Below are 24,362 nucleotides of genomic sequence, written 5' to 3' on the forward strand. Positions count from 1 at the left end.
GGCTATGGGACCTGAACCTGTTCAACCTCCACAAAAGAAGGCGGAGGGAGGATCTAGTGGCCATCTGTAAACTAGTCAGAGGGGACCAGCAGGCACTGGGGGAGTCCCTTTTCCCCTGAGCCTACCAGGAGTGACTAGAAATAATGGTCACAAGCTGGCAGAGGGTAGATTCAGACTAGACATTAGGAGGCGCTACTTCACTGTCAGGGCGGCTAGGATCTGAAACTTCCAAGAGAAGTGGTGCTGGCTCCTATCCTGGGGGTCTTTAAGACAAGGCTAGATGAACACCTTGCTGGGGTCGTTTGACCCCAGGGCTTTTTCCTGCCAAGGCAGGGGGTCAAATGATCTGCCCAGGTCCTTTCCAACCCTACAAACTATGAAACATCTCCTGGGAGGAGTGCTCGGCCAGCTTGGATTGATCACAATCCTTGCTGACCAGCACCCAAAGAGCTTTTTTTTTGACTCAGGAGGTGCACAGGCCAACTAGAGGCAATGCAGTTCTTGACCTGTTCCTGGCCAAAGGGGATAACCCAGTGACCAACTTAAACACAGAGGGCAGCCTAGCCGATAGTGACCATGAAATCATTACGTTCACAGTCCATTGCAAGGCTGATGAAACAGGTATCAAGCTCAAAGTCTTAGACTTCAAAAAAGCGAATTTTAATAAGCTCAGGCCACTAAGAGAGAATGCCCTGAGAGACCAAGGACCACAGGTAAAGGGATCACAAGAAGAATGGTCATTCCCTAAGTCTCAGAGACAATCCATTCCCTTACATAGAAAAAGTAGCAGAAGGGTCAAAAAACCCTCTTGGCTAAGCAGGGAAGTTGCAGCCCTCTTACAGAAAAAGAAAGAGGCGTACAAATAATGGAAGCTTGGGACAGTCTCTAAGGAAGACTACCCAACAATGGCCCGCAGTTGTAGAAACCAGATTAGGCATGCTAAGGCAGAAACCAAACTAAAACTAGCTACAAGAATCAAGGACAACAAGAAGTCCTTCTTTAGCTACATAGGGAGAAAAAGAAAAACTAATGGGAGTGTGGGGCTGCTGCTCAATGCTTCAGGATACCTGGTCACTACCACTCAGGAAAACAGAGAACTCCTAAATGACTACTTTGCCTCGGTTGTTCACAGGACCAAGGGGAACAACATGCCAGGTAGGGCACAGAACAAGCAGGGCAGGATTGACACCGTTCCCACCACTGCCATAGAACAGGTGTACGACCAATTAAAGAAATTAGATGCATATAAAAATCAGCAGGATCGGATGAACTCTACCCAAGAGTGCTGCAAGAGTTGCCAAAGCAATCACAGAGCCCCTGGCAAAGGTCTTTTAAAAATCAATGGCCTCTGGAGAAATCCCAGAGGACTGAAAGAGGGTCAATGTTGTACCCTTCTTCAAAAATGGGAAGTGTGAAGACCTGGAAAACTATAGGCCAATTAGCTTAACTCTATTCCAGGGAAAATTCTAGAAACATTCATCAAAGAGGTTATATATGACAAACTTGCAGAAGGCATGATAGTGAATGACAGCCAGCATGGCTTTTTCATGGGCAGGTCTCGTCTCACCAACCTCATTCCTTTCTATGATCAGGTGACTTGTCACCTGGACTAGAGAAAAGAGGTTGACATCATATACTTCAACTTCCAGGAAGCCTTTGACCTCATATCCCACGAGGTACTGATCAAAAAACTGGAAGATATTGGGCTCAACTTCAGGATCCTCAAGTGGGTGTGAAACTGGTTGCGGGGTAGGATGCAGGGAGTCCAAATGAATGGATCGGTGTTATCCCAGTGAGATTTGGGCAGCGGTGTACACCAGGGGTTGGTACTTGGCCCAGTGCTGTTCAATATCTTCATCAATGACCTGGATGAGGGGGTGAAAAGCCCATTGGCCAAGTTCGTGGATGACACCAAGATACGGGGTTGTGTGGGCACACCTGCAGATAGGCTGCAGATGCAAGCAGACCTAGACAGGCTGGCATGTTGGGCAGAACAGAACCAGATGAGGTTCAACACAGAGAAATGCAAAGTGCTGCATTTGGAAAGGAAGAACCCACAGCGCACCTACAGACTGGGCATTGCTAACCTGAACAGCACTACAAATTAAAGGGATCCAGGGATAACAATAGACCCCAGCATGAACATGAGCCAGCAACGTAATGCAGAAGTTGCTAGGGCCAATAAAACTCTGGCATGCATCAATTGATGCAGCTCCAGTAAATCCAAAGAAGTGATTCTCCCACTTTACTCAACATTGGTGCGGCCACAGCTGGAGTATTGTGTCGAGTCCTAACAAAGCCGCGCTAAAGCTCGAGAGGGTCCAGAGAAGGGCCAACCGTATGATCAGGGACTTGCATGGCAAGCCATATGAGGAGAGGCTGAGGGATCTTGGACTCTTCAGCCTAAAGAAGAGAAGGCTGAGAGGGGACCTGATTGCAGCTTACCACTACATCAGAGGTGTACATCAGAGGCTCAGTAAACAACTGTTCACCAGGGCGCCCTGAGGGAAAAATAGATACAGCCACAAACTCCTGGAAGATAGTTTCAGGCTGAACATTAGGAAAAACTTCTTTACAACTAGGGTATCCAGACAATGGAACAAGCTCCCCTCGGAGGTAGTACGATCATCTACCCTAGAGGTCTTCAAGAGAAGACTGGACAGTCACCTGGCTGAGGTCATCTGACCCCAGGTGTCTTTCCTGCTCATGCAGAAGGCTGGACCCAATGATCCTTGGGGGTTCCTTCCAGCACTATGATTCTGTGATGAGAGGATCACATGGCTGAATGTGAACATGAACTCAAGAACCCTAACTTTTCTAACCATTGATGGACCAACAACTTAACTATTCCACACAGCAAAAAAGATGGAGTTCTATTGCCAACTGGACCAAATCATCAAGAATGTCCCTGTGAGGAACAGACTCACTGTTCTCAGTGATTTCAGTGCCTGTGTGGGTAAGGACTGGGTGCAATGGGGACACATCACCGGCCAATACAGTACAGGTAGCCTTAACGAAAATGGCTAGCATATCCTTGAGCTTTGTGCCTTTTGTGAGCTGATAGTCTCAAATACCTGTTGTGCTGGGAGCAGCTGCAGCAAGGACCCATGTAACCACTCCCACTCAGGACACTGGCATTAGCTTGAGCTCATCCTGATGCATCATAGAAACTTTAGTAATATACTATGTGCTCAATCAATGTATAGTGCTGATTGCAATGCTGACCATGCTCTTGTCAGGGCCAAACTCCAATTACACCCTACAAACATCCATCATGTGAAGCCAAAAGGCAAACCTTGCATCAACATGAAGGACTCTGACACTTGTGTAAAGTTTCAATGTGTGCCTGGGTGTCCTTCTGAAAATGATCAACTTGATTCCCCTGATTCTGACACTTTGTGGGAAAATTTCAAGAACAAGACACTGACTAATGGCAAGGATGTCTTTTGAACAACAAAGAAAAGGACAACCCAACTGGGCCGCAGCATATGAAAATCTGCTACTCCCACCTCATAGAAAAGAAAAAAAAAAGCTCACTTACCTCTACTTCAGTGGTCTCCAACCCTTTTATGGTGAATACCACTTTTTGGCACCCCCGGATCTACCGCACCCCCAGCTCCACAAGCTGTCCGAGCTCTGACCCCACTCACCCAGCCCAGCCCAGCCCAGCAACGTGTGTCTTGCCCCTCCCGATTATGGAGTTTGACAGACTAAGATCAACTGTCAAGAGGCTCCACAATCAACCAAGTTGATCAAGATCGACTGGTTGGTGACCACTGCTCTACTTCAACAACCGAGTCAGGAAACGTTAAGTTCAAAGAGGCTGAGGCTGCAGTCCAGAAAGCCACCAGAGAATGTACCCAGAAGTACTGGCAAGACATGTGCAGAAAGATTCATATCTGCCTTGAAAGAGGCAACCTTCATGGTACCTGTGATAGAATTAAAGAGGCACTTTGTCCAACTTGTAAAAAGATGGCAAACCTAAAAACAAAAGACAGTACCATCCTAACTGACAGGCAAGAACAACTTGACCAATGGACTGAGCGTTACAAAGAACTACTCAAAGGATGCCATTTTCTGTAATATTGCCTTAGCTGCCATTCCCCAGCTTCCAACGATGCAGGAGCTGGACCAAACACCAATTCTCGAAGATGCAGAGAAAGCTATCAAAGACATTGCATCTGAGAAAGCAGCAGGCAATGATCAGATACCTCCAGAGTTTCTAAAGAGTGGGGGAGAAAGCTTGTGAACAACATCCACCGACTTCTCTGTGCCTGCTGAGAAGAAAGCTGTATACTCCAGGATCTGAAAGATGCAAATATAGTTACTCTATACAAAAATAAAGGCAACAGAGCAGATTGCAACAACTACTGAGGAATCTCTGCTCAGCATGGTAAACAAGGTGCTTACAAGGGTACTGCTTAAAAGACTCCAAGTTCTTTCTGAGAGATTCCACCCTGAGAGCCAGGGTGGGTTCAGAGCTGGATGCTCCATCACTGACATGTCCTTCACACTGCATTTGTTGCAAGAAAAAAAAAAATCTGTGAACAGGCACCTCTCTACATAGCATTTGTCTACCTACAAAAGACATTCAACACAGTTAGCAGGAATGGCATCTACAAGATCCTGTTAAAAACTGGCTGGCTGCAAAAGGTGCTCTCCCTATTCAATGAGCTCCATGAAGGAACAAAGACAACCATCCAGTGTGAAAACGAAACATCCGAGTTTAGCACTGAGATTGGTATGAAGCAAAGCTGTGTTTTATCACCTACCAGTTTTGGCATTTTCTCCTCTATCCTTCTTAACTATGCTTTCAGAAACAATCAATCTGGTGTACTAACTAAATCAAGGTTGGACAGCATCTTGTTTAACATCAGACAATTTCAGAGCAAAAGGCATATTCACTGCTCGGGATCTGCTCTTTGCAGATGACGTTGCATCAGTCTCTAACTCACTTGATGAACTGCAGATCATGATGAACAAATTCTCTGATGCATGCATCAAGTTTGGCATAGCAATCCGTATCAAGAAAAGAGTTATGTCTCAGGGCATCAATGTCCCACCCAAAATCTATGTTAATAATGAAGCTCTGGAGGGCATAGACCACTTTATCTTGGCTCAACTCCTACCAGCGCACTTAGCCTTGATAGAGAACTTGATGTGAGAACTGGAAATACCTCTGTTACTTTTGGCAAACTTACCTCACAAGTCCAGTACAACAACTGTTTCAGCAAAAACCCCACAACTTCTAGACTTCCAGAAGTAGGCAGGCAAGTGAGAATCCATCTATCAGGCTTGTATTCTCAGTACCCTCCTTCCTGGTTCTGAAAGCTGAGTCACATACTCCAAACAGGAGCAATGATTGAACAGCTTCCACCTTCACTATCTCAGAAAAATCCTTGGTGTCACTTAGGACCAACAGATTACCAATGAGATGCTTGACGGGACTGGCCTACAGTCTTTGCAGACTATGCTGGATGCTCCCAGGCTTCACTGACTGGGACATGCCTCGAGACTGTGCTCTACAGCCCTCTCAAGAACCACCTGCAATGTAGGTGGTGGCCAAAGCTCTGATAGAGCAACAAGGTCAAGCAAGGTCTCAAGAAATTCAGCATTCCCAGGGATCACAGAATCATAGAAGTAGGGTCGGAAGGGACCTTGTAGATCTTCAAGCCTGACCCCCTACCTGGGCGGGAGAAAAAGACTGGACTCAAATGACTCCAGCCAGGTAGTCATTTGATGACTGGGAGAACCTTCCCACAACAGCTCAGTATAGAGAAGCCAGGTCAAAGCTGGTGCAATCACTGCAGAAAGCCAGAAAGACAGTTCCCACTAAGACATGCAGGTAAGCCAGGAAGCAGAGTGCACTGCAACCTCCATCTGATGACTGGGCTTGTAGTCACTGCAGGAAGGCTTGCCACTCGTGCATTGGGCTCTTCTCCTACGCCACTGCCAAGCACCACTGACTGATTGTCACATCCCCTTTTATCTGTCAAGATGTTCGATGCCCATGCACCATGCCAATTAGTTTTTAAGATAATATATTGGAATAGGAATCAAGGAATTAGGTCTCAGATCAGGCCTATGCATTCAATAAAAAAAAACATTACTGCAGCTGAACAAATAGTTGCAAAAATTGCTAAATTTCCATTTGTTCAACCTGGAAGAGGACACTGAGGTAGAGCTGTAACTTAGGAGTCAGTGTATAAGTTTATATATTAAAAAATACTTAGAGAATGATTAAGAGAAAGTTACTGGTGGCCTTTAGATTTATTTCTCTGAAAATATCAGCTTGGACCAAATTCTTAATCCCAACACTTATTTCTCTAGTGCTAGACAGGTAGGAACTCCTCAAAACCTGATCAGGCTTCCTTTCCAAGGACAGCAGTAGCAGGGTGGAACACAAACCAGTACAGCCTACTGGATGATCATGCGTTATCCTCACTGTTTAACAGCTACACTTGGAAACTTCTAATTAAATTCCTGATTGTGCACTACTCAAGGCTTCAAAAAAAGCTAGCCAATAACATTATTAAAAATACGAAGAGATGAAAAGTCGGCACATAATCAACACACAGTTTCAGCAAAAACCTCACAACTTCTAGACTTCCAGAAGTAGGCAGGCAAGTGAGAATCCTGACAATGACATCTTCCAAGAAGCAGAATTCCAGGTCAGTAATTTTCCCTTTCAGAATACCTTTCACTAGGATTCTCACTACTAGAGAATAAACAGTTTAATGAAGGTCACTAAGACAAAGCTGAAATGGACAGTAAGTTAATAGCCAACAAAACAATGTGCCTGCTGTGTGTGTGGGGGGGGGGATTGATTTTTTTTGGATTTTTTTTGTTTGGTTGGTTTTTGTTTGGGGTTTGTTTTTTTTTGTTTTTTTGAGCCTGTGGACCAGCTGATCCTCAGGAAACTTGAAATATAGAAAATTAATCCTTTAGGACCTGAAGCTCACTCCCACAGATGCAAGCATTGATAGAATGGAAGGTGCTTCCACATGAGAGATTCAAGCATAGCAACTCAAGTGTTTCACAAAGAATTCTGAAGGCTGAAAGGGGACAGGGAGCACTACCATGGTCCTCTGCAGAGACTGGGTAAGTACAGTAGAACCCAAATTCTTCTCAGGGTTTTGGTCCTTAGCCCCGTACACATATAAAAGGCCTGCAACCAGTTGGAAGCATAAACAGATCCATCAACAGCTGCACAGCACTGTTAAGATGCTGCAGCCACTTACTGCAACCACTTTTATTTCAAAGGATACTACTTCTGCAACCAGTTCTGTGGGACTATCCAGAGAAGTTAAAGTTTGAATTTAAAGCTGCACCAATCAGTTGAGTAGCTCTTCTTTAATCCAGCAGTCTGCTGCAAATTGAGCAAGTTGTAAATCCTCTACATCCGAAATGATCCAAGTTCCCATGAGAGAAAAAAAACCTGGGACCAGCTCCTTATGCCACAACCTGCCATACACTGATTGGTCCCTCAAGCCCACTGATAAAGTAGCTAGCATCTGCTTTCAATACTACTGGAAATGTCATAAGCACCAAGCAGCAGGGAGGCTCCACACCATCAGCAAGGACACAAACCAACGTCTGTTTGATTCTCACATATGCTACACTCTTGAGTATAATATGCATGAGGGCCGTGCGAAGCTTCAGTCACTGATTCAATCTGGAAGAAATTCGGGCCAATTGAGCAGCCAAATCTCCAAATCCAAATCAAATCAGGAGACCCATTAATCTCTCCAAATTGAATCGGAAACCTCTAAATGTATTCAGAGAGATTCAACGATTCGGCTGTAGACACAACTTTATATGTTCTTTCTACATACCTTGAGGTACCAGGCGCAGCTCGTGAACACTGAGATGGTGGGACAGGTGATGTGTCCCCCGGGAGTGTGGAGGGGTTCCCCGTGCGCTCAGCAGTGGACCTGAACTACTTCTGGTCCACTTCCGGGGATGCTGCGGAGTGCGCAGGGGACCCCCACTAGCCCTCCAGCTCAGCGACTGATGCTTCCTGAGTCTGGGGGGGCAACCAGGGTCCCCCTGTGGCCAACTGGTGGGTGGAGGGGGAAGATGGGAAACACATGTCCCCTGCACGCTCTGCAGTGGACCTGTAAATGAACCAGAAGTACTTCCAGTCCACTTCCGGGTCTGCCACCGAGCGCACAGGGGACTCCCTGTGCTCCCATGGGATGCTCCATCCACCCCACCATCTCAGCATTCACAAGCTGTGCCTAGTACCTCAAGGTACATGGAAAAAAACATATAAAACTGCGTCTGTGGCCGAACCGCTGATTCGCGGAATCTGAGTCAAATCTTCAGATTCAGATTCGGCTGAATCTAAAAATCGGGACAGTGATCTGAATCAGCAAATTGAATCACTGTCCCCCAAATTAGGCTGAATCCGAATAGAATACTGCCCGCTTCACACACCCCTAATACACACCCTTATTTTTACAAACAAGTTAAAGAAATTTTTTTACCATTAAGGATAGGTAAGTAACAGATTCATTGCAACAAATCTGGGGCCACACACTGGTTCTAGAGTCATGTCCTGTGTGCAGAGCCTTGTGCCTGGTCTGGGACTGTCACACAACCCCAGAACCAGTGCATGGTTCAGGACTTGGACATTAGGTCCAACCAAGCACACAATCCCAGGGTCCTGGACTTGGCATGTCAGGTCCAGCCTGGCATGTAGCCACACACACGGGTCTCACCTGCCAGGTTGGACTTAGTATGCTGGGTCCGGCAGTGGACCAAACCTGTGCAGGAATGAGGAGGAGGATATCATCTCTACAGCCTGCCCTATGAAAGCTCATGCTTCTCTGAATGAGGTGTTACCCTGTCTAACTTCAGGCTGAACATAGCTAACTACCACTCTCTTCTCATGAAGAACAAATAGTAGCCTTGGCAAGTAAGAAGTTAACATTACAGCCAAAACAAACCAACAAACCAACCAAAACACACACCGCTACAAAATTAGCAATACTAAGAATTTCAAATAGAAAGATACAAACAAATTGGAAATTCCCTCCCCACACAGCCCATTTTCAGTACCATTTTAAAAGTCTTTTACCTGGTTCTGTATGCAGACTCTCAGATATTCTAAAACAATGCATTTTGCTGAAATTGCGAGAAAATAAACGCACACAATTTGGAGGAAGAATCATATTCCTTAGTCTTCCAAAAGTACATTCTGGTGTTACAGCAGTGTAACATGCAACATGAGCCTATAAAAAGAAACAAGTTTATAAGTTAAACTTGCTGTAACAAAAACATGTTGGAACAAATTCAGTACTTCTGTAAGCTGGTAAGTGCAATGAACTGATGTGACAGGGGGCTGTCTGTAGGTCAGTCCCAAAGTCGGCCTGCTCACCTGTCTAAGGCAGTCCACATCTCTGTTGTAATTAAATAGCTGTTCTTAGGCAGGAGGCTGCCCATTTAATGCCCTGATGCCAAAGGCGGAATACACAGCTCTCCCCTCCTTTTACCGTGCCCCATGCCTCACAGATGGCATCCAAATCACTACCCACTATTACTTCCCCAGCCCCTTAACTGGGCTGCACTTGGCCTCTGGTCTATCTTGGCCCCAGGTGTCCTTAGACATGCCTGGGCCTCATGTTGTTTCACTGGAGCCTCAACTCCGGCAACTCCAGCCAGCCCATGCGCAGTTCTTCACGCCCCCTAAGGCCATACTCTACACGACCGCTGGCTCTCATTCCACCCCCTCACCAGGCCTTCTGGGCCTTACGCCCCTTGGGCCTCAGGAGTTTATCAAGGTACCTGGGAACCCCAAATCAGACTATGGCCCACTCAGGCATCAGGTGTCTGTCAGTGTGCCTGGACCCTGCCTCAGGCTCCACTCAGTGGGCCTGGGCCCCTGTGCTTTTCTGTCAGGGTGTGCCCCCTAGCCTTTCCCCTCCACAGGGCACCCACAAGGCAGCAGGGGCTGAGGCTTTACATACAGCACCCCATCCTTGCCTTTCACTGGGGAGGCACAGGTATGGCATTTCCTGGGGACTGCCCCGCCACACCATCCAACCCCAGCAGGGTGTAGTTTTAAATTATTCCCCAGGACTGGGAACCTCCTCCATCCCCTTAGTTCCTACCCTGAACCTCCAGATGTTGTGAGCAGCAGTACTCCAGCTGGGAGATATATACCCTTCGGCTCCCCAGCTGCAGCTGGCTGGCCCTGATCTTATACCCAGAGTGCCCAGCCCTCCATCAATCAGGTGGCCTCCTGACTATCATGTGACTGCCTGATTGGGTCTGCTCCCACTCAAGCTCTTAAAGTGGCAGGCACCAAAAGTGCTCTGCCACAATGGACTGCAACTCAAACCAAATTTGGATACATTACACTTTATTTATAAAGCTGTGTCAATTTCTAACTATTTTTTAAAAAGGACTTACAAACACCTACTTTAAATTTAAACTTGTAGAGATAACTACACACAAAAGTAGTAATACTAAGATTTTTTAAAATCTGAATCCCTGGATTCCACATATTAGTGGGATTTGCAAAAGATGGATATTTACATTCAATTTCTCAAATTGCCCAGTTCTGAGCAATGAACAAGTTTCCAAATTTTGGAATTTTACTTTTTGGAGTTTGTCAGCCAGGCTCCTTGGCTAAGGGCTAGAATTAAATCCAAGGCATACCCTTCTATTGTTCTTGGAAGTCAAACATACTCAATAAATGAATGAACACAGTCAATAAGACAGGCTGATAATTTGCCAAAGTCCATATTTCTTCATAAAAGCTAATCTATTACGAGTAATGTTAAAATATACCATACTTTCAAAATATTTCTGCATAACGAATTCATATAAAATATTTCTGAAACATCAAACAACATAAGACGCCAATTCTGTAAGCCAACATATTCATGTTGTATTTAAAAATAATGATAAAATATGCTCTATATTAATTGTCCTTAACTATCTGTATGCTCTTTTTATGCACTGTTGCTGTATTCTGCCCCTAGGGCCAGCTTTTGATGGATGGAACAATCTGTATTTACAAAATCAGGATTCAAATCAGTGTTAAGTCTGTCAAGAGCTCTGGCTTTCTTTTTCCTAAATATGTCATATAAAATATAGGACACTTACGTTGCACAGGAATTAAATACAAGTCATACAAAGAACAGAAAAAGTTAACTTTAGAAAGAGATAGTAATAACATTCAGAATTCAAGTGTTCCATATTGAAAAGGAACAAATCAGGAACATGTCAGGGTAGGTACATTTTTTTTACCTTGAACTGTATGAGCTAAAAATACTCAGTATTACAAGATAAGAGGCAGTATAACCATCTTATACTTTAGGGAACTGTGCTGTAATCCAAATGATCCTATATTTAGAATTTCTAAATGAAATTCACCCTGTTGAAACTCCCCTACTTCAGAGGCTAACAAAAGACCAGATATTTTATTTAAATTACAAGGATAATCTAACAAATCTCAAAAAGTTTTAAAATCCAAAAAACAATTGTTTAATAAAGCTTGTAGTTCCAGTGATATTTACATACCAGAATGCCACACCACTCGCATCTCATACCAGACAGCACCTCAGAAGAACCACAGGTTTTTTTACAGACTTCACAGCGAGCATTAGAAGAAAGATTTCCCTCCCTCCAGTGATGATGGTATGTATCCTACAAAAATGGATCAATATATTAATTATTCATAATGGAAAATACAACAGTGTTGCTAAATAAATACATTTTAAAATAAGGCCTACTAACTTTAAGGAATATATAAATCAAAGAAATCTATATTTAACTGAGAGACAGATAAGCAAGTTGGTAACATACCATTACATTCCAACAGGAATTCAGTTATAAAGGAACCTTAAAAAGTTCTGTTTCCCTGACCACAAAACCACTAGTTCAGGAATAAATTTATTGAGTTGAACACTATTGGGTTTTCTCTCTTCAGTTCATTGCAAATATTAACAAATTCTCAACACATACTAATTAAGAGATTACAATCAGTATCTGCATTTTACAGATTGGGGTGGGAAACAGCACATAAAGCCTTGCCAGAGGCAATAACAATAAACCCTCTTCAGGCTTCTCTATAGGCTAGAGGTATTGTGCAATTAAGTGGTTAACAGAGCAATTAACTGAGACCAGCTACAGATGCAAGGTACCTATCACACAATAAAAAACTCCAACCAGCTAAAATTGACCAAAAATGTGTATTAACCTTATAGCTGGTTGCTATCAAGTTTTAATCTGCATGTGTAGCAAGGCATACTGGATAGCAATTTGCTGCTCTTCCAGCATCCCAGGGTGCATTGCTGTATCTCCAGTGTAAACTTCTCTGAAAAAGAACAAGAAACTGCTGCCTCCACATATTTCTAACCCCTAGATTCATTTTCTTTACACACCAACATCCAGCAGAAACAATACAGCTCTCCCAGTCTCCTGTACGAGCACAGAGCAGATAGGAAGGGACACTCCTGCCATGCTGGAGCTTCCCAGGTCTTCTGGGCAGCACCAAGCCAGGGCCATGGGGAATCCACCCCACTTCCCTCCACCTGCATGAGGCTGGGGGGCACTGTGCCTAGCTAGAGCAGAGCTTGGGCCTACCAAGCTTGCTGATGTCTGGGAGGGGAGGTAATCTCCTTCACCTCCTCCCCCAAACTTACAGAGAACCAGACACCGTGCCCAGCCATAGGTAACCCCAGTCTCCTGGGTCATAGCAAGCCAAAAAGTAAGGAAATTCCACCTTGCTTGCTGCTTCCTGGAAGACAGGGTTGTGCTATAGCTGGGCAGGGTGTCCCTGGCTCCCTGCACTTGTGCATGAAGGAAGTGACCACGAGGATTTCTCTCCCCGGCCCTTGCTGCTGCTGCTCAGGAGACCTAGCCTGTGCTCCTGCCAGTGTCCCTGGCTCCATGTGTGAGTGGAGGAAACTGGGGGGAGGATTTCCCCTCCTCCCCTCCCCCTTGCTTCCCAGGGAAACCCCAGGGAATATTACTCCTCAGTAGAGTGATCTCATTCTTTCACTAGTGCTGCTGACCATAGAGCTTCCCCAGCTGCTCAGCAGCAGAAGTGAAAGCTGTTGTTCATTTTTCCCTTCTCCTGACAGCCTGCACATAGCATGATGTATTCATCACAAAAGGATAACAATATCATGATTGGAGTAACATCTATGAGGCACCCTCAGATGCATAATATTTTAGTTATATGGCTTCTGCAGGGCCTCTTACTATCCCTGGGATAAGCATTTCAGACTGCCAAGAACTCTCAACATGCAAAACAGTATTTGTTGTCCTCTTTTCAGTATCTTGAAATTTTAAATTTAAAAACAGGATGAAAATGGCACAGCTACCTCTGTAAATGTCAGATTTACATATCTATGGATTTTATATGAATATTCAAGTTATATGCATTCTACAGTTCCTTATCATTCAACAGGTATATTTCGCAAATCATTTTGCATTTGATCCTTAGCACCCAGAGACATTACAAGAAATGAAGATTTTCTAGCTATTTTTAAAGAATTTATAAATTATAAAAGGCTGTTAAACATTATTTTTTCATATTTAAAGTATACAGTTGTATTTTATAGGAAGTGCACTCTTACATGGTCCTGATGCCCATCCTGATGGCACTGACGGCAGTCACTGCAAGCAAACGGAACACAATCTGTATGCACGTGTAGTTCACATACTAAAAGCAAAAAGTAGAAACAGGAAATGTTTCATCTCCCAGACAGTGTAAAAAGTAAGTAAGCCTATTTGTACAACACTTTCTCTCATGCTCTTTTCCATTCAGAAAAGATCAATACGTAGGAAAGAAAATCTAAGTTTGTCTTAAGCAATTTCACCATTTCTTCCCATTCAATTAAAACAACAGCTTATCACAGGGATGACAATACTCCCATAAGCATAACCAAGTCCTCTTCTCTAACATAACCAGCTCACATTTTAAATTGGAGAATTCAGAGTTCAGAAAATTCTTAGCAATAGGAAAGTTTCTTTTTCCACATCTGAAAATAAAATCCTAGATTTAGAAGAGGCACCTAAAACTATGACCAACTAATTAAATTTTAATTAGACAAACCTTATTCTGATATCCCATCTCAAAAATAAGCACAAAAAATGCTCACAAATTATACTTTATGGCCTTAACAAAGTTATGAAGGAAATGCAATGCTAAAATGTTAGTAGTATTGTCCTGTGTTCTTGCACCCTTATCTCTGAATCAAAACCAGACTTTTTCCTTGCCACATCCTTAGCTGGGATTAGAAGCAGGCAATAGAAGAATCATCAGAAGCAGCAGCTTTATGTGCTCAGCGCATGTGTTCAAAAGGTGAGGCAGTAAGGTGAAATCTACACTGCCACTGTGTATATTGCACCTATTCTGTGGAAAGGCAGAGATGCATCATGAGCATTATGCCCACATCTTTAAAGTTCATTAAGAAATGCAAAGATTTCTTACAGCACCATAAAGAAAACCCCTTCCCAAATGCCTTAACCACAACCGTTAGTAGAAAGGTGAAATAACTTTCCTAACTGATCTGAGTATATGCATAAGTCCTGAAGGAACCTTTTATTGCTCCCGCTTAGCAAGGGATGGACTTCTTTCATGAAGAGACTTGTAAGAAGGATCCCTGAAGAGAGACAAGGAAGGGGAACTTGTGATTGACAGCATATATAATTATATAGTAGTTCTCCATAAGCTATCAAGTCCAGGACCAAGTGGTCACATGTTATTTGGGCCTACGCTGGAAAGAGTGAGCCAGGGTAGCTCTAGACAGGAAAGAGGAATGCTTGCAACCATCTCCAACTGCAATGTCTAACTCCCTGCCCACTGGAGAAAATGCAGGAGGTGGTTTGCTGAGCCATCAAGGACTTTTGCTTATTAAACCGTAAGTGCTTGCTTTTTTGATCACAAGGCATTTTAGTAGTACAGCCACACACTGTATACAGCTGAAATTCTCGAAGTTTGGAAGTCAGCCATTGAATCCTTGAGGGAATAAAGAGTTGGTTGTACTTTGGAGTCAGAAGTACTGGGACTCTACCACTATCTGAACATCTCCGGATAGTGCAGATCCCTAAAGTCAATGATCTCCTCTTGACTAACTACTGCCATAGGATATGAGGCTATCAGTGTCAACAGACATTGATAAATTTGTGATTCTAAACTGTAAGCTTGCAAAGGAATAGGTCCAGTTACTAAAAAAGTCCAATCTCCATGGCTCCTTTTCTTTAGGCACTGATTTGGTTTGGTCCACTTTGTTAGCCTCCAACACAAGCGATAAGGATGGAGTAGAGCTGGAGTAGAAGAAACCTGCTCCCTTGCGAGAAACTCTGTGCCCTATTCACTCTTATCAATGCCCCCTTTCTCAACCCTGCCCTCCAACACCACAGAGGCTTGCCTGAAGTACAGCAGGGTCCCAGTTCATATCACTGATAGGCAGTATAGCCTCAGATGGATCCAGGTCGTGTTAAGATATCTAGAAAGATATGTGGAGGTAAGCTCAACCAACTCCTCTGGAAAGCTGCACAGCTCTCTTGCCACCCACCCCATCAAATTCAGAAAGATCCTGGCATCCTCTGTAAGGGGTAGTGCATTTGAGACAGCTGCGCCACGTGGAAGGAAGACCACACAAAGACCATTATCCGCTCTAATCCCAGACAACGGCTAGGTAGCTACCAGTGGCAGATGATACACTAAAATGGTCTGACTAAAATGATGATGTTGAACAACACAAGGAAGGCATGTAGGCAATCTACTGCTTAGGATCCTGGGGTGTGGGGAAAAAAAATCCAGGCAGTAGAGACATGCTAAGAAAAAGGGGATCTCCTAAAACCAATAGTTTGCCATTTGAGCATTACCATGGAAACAGGTCCTGTAATGGCTGGCTTTTTTCCTGCAGCCTACACAACAGAGAGAAGAGCAGTGGCAGATACTCATATACTTGCAAAGTCAGGTCATCTTTATAAGCAGTGCCTGGGGCAAGAAAATTGTATGCTTCGGTATCAGGTTGATTCAAAAGGGTCAGTCAAGAGAGAATAGATAAAATTCCCAGGCAATCATAAGATCCTAAGAAGGCAACAATCTGGGAGCAAGAGCTCTCAGCCCACTAAGGAAAAACTGGGGAAACTTATGGTACTGGCAGGACAGCTGGTACTTGTAACAGGGGCCTTTGTCACTGTCAATTTAAGAAGGAAAGAGCAGCTGAGTTTAAAACTAGCTATATTGGACTACGCAGCCAGGTGACAGCAGGGGAACAGGAGACTAGAGGGAGAATATTTGTGCTAGAGGGAAAACATTTGTGCATGGTGGAGGAGCTGGAACATGTTCGGGAATTTTGGAAACACTCTGTAAACCTTGTAACACATCAACAGGCAGCATAATTCCACCCTCCCTCCTCTAATCAAAATTTGAAGGTGAGTAACTTCATATTTTTCTAATTAATGAACAGAAAGTCAACCTGGAACTCCAAAATGCATTTCCTAGTAAGACTTTTTTTGTTTTTGTTTTTTTTATAGAACTGTACTTTAAAATGTGTATTCAATGTGGAGCAATGTGACCAGAAAGGTAGTGCCCAGAGGTGTATAAGCTAACCTCCTGAGTGTAAGCCAGCAGTCTGGCCCAGCACTCTGCAGAAGAGAGGAGCTCCAGATAGCCCTGCAGGGATCTAAGGGCTATAGGACAGTACAAAGGGCTGTGGGACTGTGGGAATCAAACCTGAGTGGGGTTTAATTTTAGCTGGAAGCATTTGCTTGTATCTTGGTTTATAACTGGGGGACCACGTTGTGGTTGTGGGGTGAATTGAAGGCCATGCAGCAGGTTACCAAAGGGGAGCTCTGTGTTAAGTCCTGTAAAGGGCATGGATGCAGTGGGGCTGAAGCCTGGGAGACAAAGCTCAAAACAGTGGGCTGAGGGCTTCAGCAAGAGAAAAGGGGCCAAAGGGAATGTGGATGGGACTTGGAAGTCCCACGAAAAATAATGATGAAGTGACACTTGCGAGGCATGGTTGTGGCTATGGGGGTAGCTGGAGGCCATGATTAACTCCCTTAAGTTACTGCCTGAGGGCACAGATAGAGCCAATAGGGCCCAATCAGCTAGGCCACATGCGAATCCAAGGGCCACACACTCAAAGGCTTAATCTCCCGACAAAGTACACTTGCCATCACAGCTTGGCAGGTGGGACCATGAGGAAGTTATCCCGAAGATCTGACAGAAACTGGTAGTTCGGCTACTAGATGGCATTATGGCCACCTTCAGGAGCCGGTTCTTTCACATTACCACTGACATATCTAGTCCAAGTTCAAGGTGGCGTGACTATTCTTTAGCAGACTCTCTTATCTGGGTCTGCCAGAAAAGCGTGAGTCATAAGTACCACCAGCTTAGCAGTTGTTGCCAATTGTGGGTACACATGACACAGCAAGTTGTTGGATGAAACCACCGCATTCTTGTTGTGCTGGTGACAGTGCCCAGGTCTCCAAGAGTTTCTTCTGGAGTTTTTAGTGGATGGGAAGCTTCTGCGAATGCCCATGGACTCGACGATGTTTTTACAAAACAGGAAGCACCAGCCAACTTGAAAGTCAAGACAAAGCAATGTGTCAGTAAGCTCCTGGTGGGGGACTTACCTCTGAAGTGTGATCTAATCATGGAAAGCACATCAGGTTCGCAAAGGCTGAAGAAGGAGACTGATGTGGAGATGCAGTGCCAGAGCTTGTCCTGACCTGAACATGAAAGATTTCCTCCCTTTCCTTCTGGTCCTAAAAATCAAAGGACCTATGATATATCATCTCTCTCTCAGTGATGCGGTATTATCCAAGATCAGTGATGCACTACCTCTGGAAGAATTGGGAGGGCAAGCAGGGAGGGTAAGGAGTGGGGGTCTGGCCTAGCTTCTACCTTCCCTGACGCAACAGTGAAGGATACAAATTCAAGACTAACTTCTATTAATTAGATTCTGTACATGGAAAAACAACAAATTACATTTTCCACGTATAGACTGTAGTTATTGGGTGGGGGGGGAGAGGAATCAATGTAAATTTTAAAAAGTTTTCTTGGATTTGAGTAAATGCAACAAGTACTCAAAACCTTGACTATGCATTTCAAAATACATTTCTATAACAAAAAGCCTTACTAAGAAAAGCATGTTGAAGTTCCATGTTGATTTTCTGTTTGTTAAATTAGAAAAATATGAAGTTACTCACCTTCAAATAGAAGCAGGGAGGGTGGCATTATGCTGCCTGTTGATGCTTAGCAGGGTTTACAGAGTGTTTCCAACATTATCATATATGTTCAGATTCATACCTACCTCCTCCTCCTGTCTTGAGCACAAGACTGACTGCCTCTTCACTTTCAACTTTGCTGCCATTAGCACAGCTGAACAAAGGTAAGTAAAATAAAACTTAGAACTTGCTTTTTGTTGCCTCAGTCTGGGGCATATCCAGCCAAAGTATCAAGACTGGCCCCGAGTTAACAGTCAGAGCAAATCTGGATAATAAAGTTCACATTTAGTGAAGAATTTACATTTGTGGCAGTAATTTTATTCCTTGACTTCGACATGAAACAGACAAAAGTACAAGTACAGCCTGCGTCATGAATGCAAAAACAAAGGAATTTATGAGATGGTTGTTAATATTAGCATACAGTGGGGTTTTAAATGATATACACAGAAACTGTGTGTGTGTGCGTGCACACACACACATGTGTATGCATATGCATATGCATGTATTACACGCACCCCCCCATTTAAATAAAACATATACCTGAAGATGCATGCACATGTTTTAAAGTTACCTTCACATCGAAATGCAGGCAATTCCAGTGGCTTTCTGCACACAGTGCAAAACTTTCTCTTGTAGTGTCCTGGTGGTCCAAAACAATGTGCAACCGGAACCTACCAATGAAAATATAGGATGTATAACCTTGACAATTTTAGACAATTAAATGATGCTTCACAGAAATTTCCTTTTCAAGTGGCAAGTAGAGTAGAAGTCAACTTGAAGCGGTACAAATGTAAAATAAAATGTGGGTTTCAATAGTTTATATTACATAAAATAAATAATTTCAATATTTAAAAAAATAAACCAGCATTTATTATTATTAGTTATACTATAATGCAAGGGGCAATAATTTCAAGTGATATCTTCTGTTGGACCTACTATGTAGTTGGGATAAACTTAAACAAGATTTTGAATGCAAGACATTCTTCATCAGGATATAACTATGGACCTACCAAAATCGTGGCAGAAGTGTGCTGCACAGTTGCTCCTTTAATCTTGCATAATTTGCCACGCCCCCTCCCTGATTGACAGAGGGGTCCCAGTGGCCCCATTGCCTGCTGCTGATTGGCCAGGAAGCAAAACCCACAGTTTTAAATATGCCGTGGTTTTCGCCTCTTGGCCGATCAACAACAAGGGCAGGGCTGCTAGGGCCCCTCAGCCAATCAGTGACAGGAGGCAAAACCCACAGGATAATTAAACCATACTTTTTGCTTCCTGGCTGATAATTGGCAAGTGGCATAGCTGCCAGGACCCCTCTGCCAATTAGCAGCAGTGGGGTGGCAGGGCAAGGAGACACAGCAAAATGAGCAAGACTAAAGGAGCTGTGGTTTCAGTAGGTCCCTAGTTCTAATGTAACAACATCCAAGGACTCTAACTTAGAAAAGAGCACTGCTGTTTTAAATGATCAACACCCACATATGAAGATGTGGACCTTGATCTGAAGGGTTTATAATCTAACTGGTTGGATATACAATTAAAAGGTGTCCAAAAGTACATATTCTGCAAGTTAATTTTATAAAGAGAAGTATTATTAAATATTTCTTTTCCAGGCCAGTAACCATATACTTGTCCTACTACTGGAGCCAACCAGCTGGAAAAACACGTCCTATACTCTACTTTGCCCACATAAAACAGACAATAACCTAAAACAGTGGTCATCAACCTACACCCACATTGCTTATGGATCCAGCCTGTGGAACTTGTCACTTCAATAGCATTTGGCAATGGGGTGACTCTACCTGAGCTGCTCTGCAATGAAGCGCCTCAGGCTTCAATGGAGAGGACTTTCGCCATGCCACACCACAGCAGCAGTCAGGTCCCAGTGACCCAGATGGGTCACAGTCTGGCCCTCTGCCGGAAACATTGGCAACCTCCAGCCAAGAGAGCCAATTAACGTTTCAAAGACTGGTCAGCAAAGACATCTATTCTGAACCTCAACTGATCCTGATTATAGTAGATGAAAGAGACCAGACTGTGAAAATTATTTGTCTGAATTCTGAGGAAGATATACTACCAGCCTTACAACCATCTTTGGTCCAGAAAGGAATTGTTCAACTTCCCACTGATCAGTAATATATTTCAAGGTTCTGTTGCTAAGGGCTAAACAAATAGTTTTAGCAAAACCTTTTAGTGACAATGCACAAGATAAAATCTGTTGTTTTGCTCACATATCAAGTAATATCGTTGAAATCCAGAAATAAGTAATACCAAAATAAAGACTAGAAGAAACACCCTAGTTGAGCAGTTAAAACCAGATGCCCTACCTCTGATACAGTTATTATTAAATTCAGGCTGTAAGTGCATCTTATAATCAAGTCTCTTCATCAAGCACAATAATGCTACCAAACCATAAGAATCAGTATCTAAAAGACAGAAACTGACACTAACAAGTGTGAAAACTTAACATTAAAATACATAGTTAAATATATGATCCACACCCTGCAGACAATTTTTAATACCTTACTGTATTAGTATGATAGCAATATGCAAGACAAACAAATGTGCTCTTCACATTTTAGAATTCAAATTACTCGTATCTATAAATTGTGGTTAGCTTTCAGTACTTAAAATGTAAAGTTTTATATAATGTAGCAGTAGGCAACCGTCAATCCTTTCTGGATCATGGTGCATGCATAAGAAGTCACCAAGATCTTTAATGTGTATGCCTAGGGAAGAGTATGGAGGTGTGGAGACCGCTCAGACTTTCCACCTCCCCTTTAGACCATTGAGACAATATCCAAAGGCCAGACCAAGTCCACAAGTTCGGTCCCTTGATAGCTGTAGTTATATGCATGCCTAGGAATCGTGTCGTCTAGACTTTAACAAACCAACACAGTTTCCATGACTACCCAATAAACTGTCATCCTTCACTTCTCCATAATAATACGTTAAATCCTATTTCTGCTGAAATTTAAAATAATGATCTAATTAAAAAAAGTACTGGAAACAGTTCTTAAAAGCAGATTCTAGATAATATAAGACATCATGCAGACATAAGGCAGAGGTGATAACTTTCATCAGACCAACTAGATATTTGCAAAAAAAATTTCTCTCTTTGCAAGCTTTTTGGGCATAGGCACCCTTCTTCACGGTATTTATCAATGACATTATCAGCTACACCAGCCCAAAAAAAGCTGATTGCTGATAAAGTTAATTTTCCTTTTCTCAGTGCCGATTTGATACGGACCAATATAAACCGGTGCACCTCTAGTTAAAAATCAACCATGTAGTCCTTTTTGTACAATCATTTCACCATTTTACTGATGGTGCACATCTTCTCTCAGGCACCAAGATACAGTGCTCATCAGCATATATACAAAACCCATACTAGAAGGCAGACAGATGAACAGAGGAAGGGAAGGAAAAGGAAGGGAAGGATGGGTAAACCCAAGAATGTTCATTGCTTAGAAAAATATTTTGGGTGGACAGAGGAGAAACATCAAGACTTTTTTGCTTCCTGTTAAAAAAAATTTTAAAAAGGGGAAGGTGGGGGATACATTTTGTTTCTAGAAAAGAAAAAATGTTACCCTAATTTTGACAGAAGTTGTTAAAAATCATTTACAGAAGCATAGGCTTAGAAAAGGGATGTTTCCCTGGGTAAATGAAGGAAATATTTAATTCTAAATCCTCTTGAAAACCCCCAAAGGGATTCCTTGAGCAGCTTATTCCATTGTCCTACTGTTCTTACAGTTGAGAAGTTTTCAGAGACATAATCTAAATCTGCTTTAGTGAAGTTTAAACCTATTGTTTGATGATCTGCCTTCTGTACTGGGGAGAACAGTTGAACACGGAACCTCTTTTTATAGCAACTTTTCAATTATTTGATAACTAATATCACAATCTCCCTTTCTCCAAAAGAAACTTACCTAGTTTTCCTCAATCTTTCTTCGTAATATTCCAACACCTTTATTATCTTTCTTCCTTGACTTTGAATCCCCTCCAATTTCTCCATATCCTTAAAACGCAAAGCCAAAACTGCACACAATACACCCAGTGCCGAGTAAAGCAGCACGGTCAGCCCCCATGTCTTACATAACCTTCTTCTATTAATGCAACCCAAAACTATATTTGCTTTTTGCAACTGTGACACTGCTGACGCAATCAATCAGGAATCTCTCTATTTTCCCTGGTACCATTTATCTTTTAATGATTTGACAGCAACTGAGTTAGAACACGACTCTGTGGACCCCACTCAAGACCTCCTGCCATTCTGATAATGATCATTTAGTTACTATTTATTTGCATTTATTCAACCAGTTATGTATCCACCTAACAGAAATTCTTTCAAGTTCACATTTCTCCAGTTTACTTATGAGACTGTAACATGGCACTGGATCAAAATCTACTAAATCCAGTACATTACATCAACCACATTCCCCTCATCCCCACAATGAACTACCCCAAAGGTAATCAAACTGATTTGGCATGATTTATTTTTAATACCGCATACAGCCATCTAGGGATTGCCTCTTTTTCCTCCAGACGTCTAAAAATGAACTGCTTGAAAATTTTCTTTCAACTTCCCAGGCATTTTAGTCAGTCTGGCTGGTCTATAATTTCTCAGGTCAACCTTCTTCTTACCCATCTTTAAAAAAAGATAGACGCAAAGTAATCCACGATTTTGTAAGTACTGCTGCAGGAGCTGAGATTTCTTCCATCAATTTTTTTCAGCAACTTGGGATAAAATAAATCAGGCTCCATTGCCTTCAATTCACTCAGAGCTGTCATAAGCTCTGGCATGCTCTTTCCTAACAATCCACAGCCCTGTTTCTGTGTCTTTATTAATTGTTAGCTTCCCAATCAGTTTGTTTAATTAGGCAAGGCAAAACTGTCATTGAGCAGATCTCTTCCAAAAGGTTGTCTTCTATGTTATGAACTCACTGGTCATTTTATGATTCTCCCTCATTTTTCCCCATCAGACACCAAGGGAGAGACACCCTCATCTTGGCTTTGATTAAATAAGATGGTTGGAAAATTCCTCTGTTTACATGTTTGTCCATTTGGCCCCTTTCTCTTCAAATGCCGTAGGATTGTCTGGTCCAACCCCTCGCTTAAGGCAAGATCACCCTATTCCAAGTAATCCTAGCCATCCAAAACAAACCCGTTTTCTAACCTCCTAACAAAAACATCTTACCAGATACTTGCGTTATTATTTATTGGCTTTACGTGGTCTGCATTTTCATTTTCCAAAGGACTGGTTTGGTTTACAAAAAAAAACTTCTCTCTTTACTGTTAGGGTAACAATAATTAGGATTATTGGGGAGCATGGGATTTGCAGCGGAATACAAAGGCATGACCTGTGGCCTACCAAAGCTGCTAACAGCAAGGCAGAATGATATCTAAGCCAGCCATTTGCTTAAGTAACCATCTTAATTGTCTTAACCATTTTTCTGGGAAAAGCAGCAATTAAGCCTGTGTGCTGTAAACCAGCTACAGTAAGGAACAAGACAAGATAGAAGGGCTCAAAAAAGGGTGGAAGATGGTAGAACCTAAGACAGAAAAAAAGACTGAAATGTGAAAAACAACACAATTGGTAACAAAATCCGAGATGAACATATGCAAAAAGGCAAATGGTGATGGGTGAAGAAGCCTCCAGAAGCTTCCAGGTTTTGGTCAAAGTCTTCCCATTGACAGAAGAAGAAAAGTCAAGGTCTTAGACATGTGCTCATAGCAAAAAGACATGTAAATGAATGAAATGCATAGGCTATTCTATGTTAATGAAGTAAACAGTAAACAGAGGTGGAGCTTGAGATGGGAGGAGAAATGGGTGGAACAAGACAGGGTAAATGTTTATGAGTATAAACCAAAGTGTATAAATATGGGAAAAAAATATTGTTCATTGTTGCTCCCCATATTCTGTCAGTGTGGGAGCTCGCCCGAAGCAGTCTCCATTCTATTAAAAAGCTGTTGCAAGCAATGTGTGCTGGTGTTTGCTCCCTCCTCTGCTCTGGCTAATGAGTAACAGGATCCATGGGTAATTGGACTGTCATCTCCCTAGTTGTTGGGCGCCACATGGAGTCGGGGTCTAACATGTACAAGCAGCAATTACCCTGAAAATCTGAGGATAAAAGGACCTATCTTTATTTGGATGTTTAATA

General features: G+C 42.8%; 1 protein-coding gene across 1 annotated transcript in view; it reads right to left on the reverse strand.

Annotated features, from left to right (window-relative positions):
* DGKQ (diacylglycerol kinase theta) overlaps window positions 1-24,362 on the reverse strand; it is a 113,451-nt gene that overhangs the window by 80,760 nt on the left and 8,329 nt on the right. Inside the window, exons 2-5 of the mRNA XM_019555213.1 lie at window positions 18,779-18,878; window positions 13,596-13,681; window positions 11,533-11,658; window positions 9,083-9,236 (exon numbers count right to left, since the gene is read on the reverse strand). Coding sequence (XP_019410758.1) covers window positions 9,083-9,236; window positions 11,533-11,658; window positions 13,596-13,681; window positions 18,779-18,878 — 466 coding nt within the window. The remainder of the gene's footprint in view (window positions 1-9,082; window positions 9,237-11,532; window positions 11,659-13,595; window positions 13,682-18,778; window positions 18,879-24,362) is intronic.

Source organism: Crocodylus porosus, unplaced genomic scaffold (genome assembly GCF_001723895.1).
Source record: "Crocodylus porosus isolate Cpor-Errol unplaced genomic scaffold, CroPor_comp1, whole genome shotgun sequence".
Taxonomy (NCBI): Eukaryota; Metazoa; Chordata; order Crocodylia; family Crocodylidae; genus Crocodylus; species Crocodylus porosus.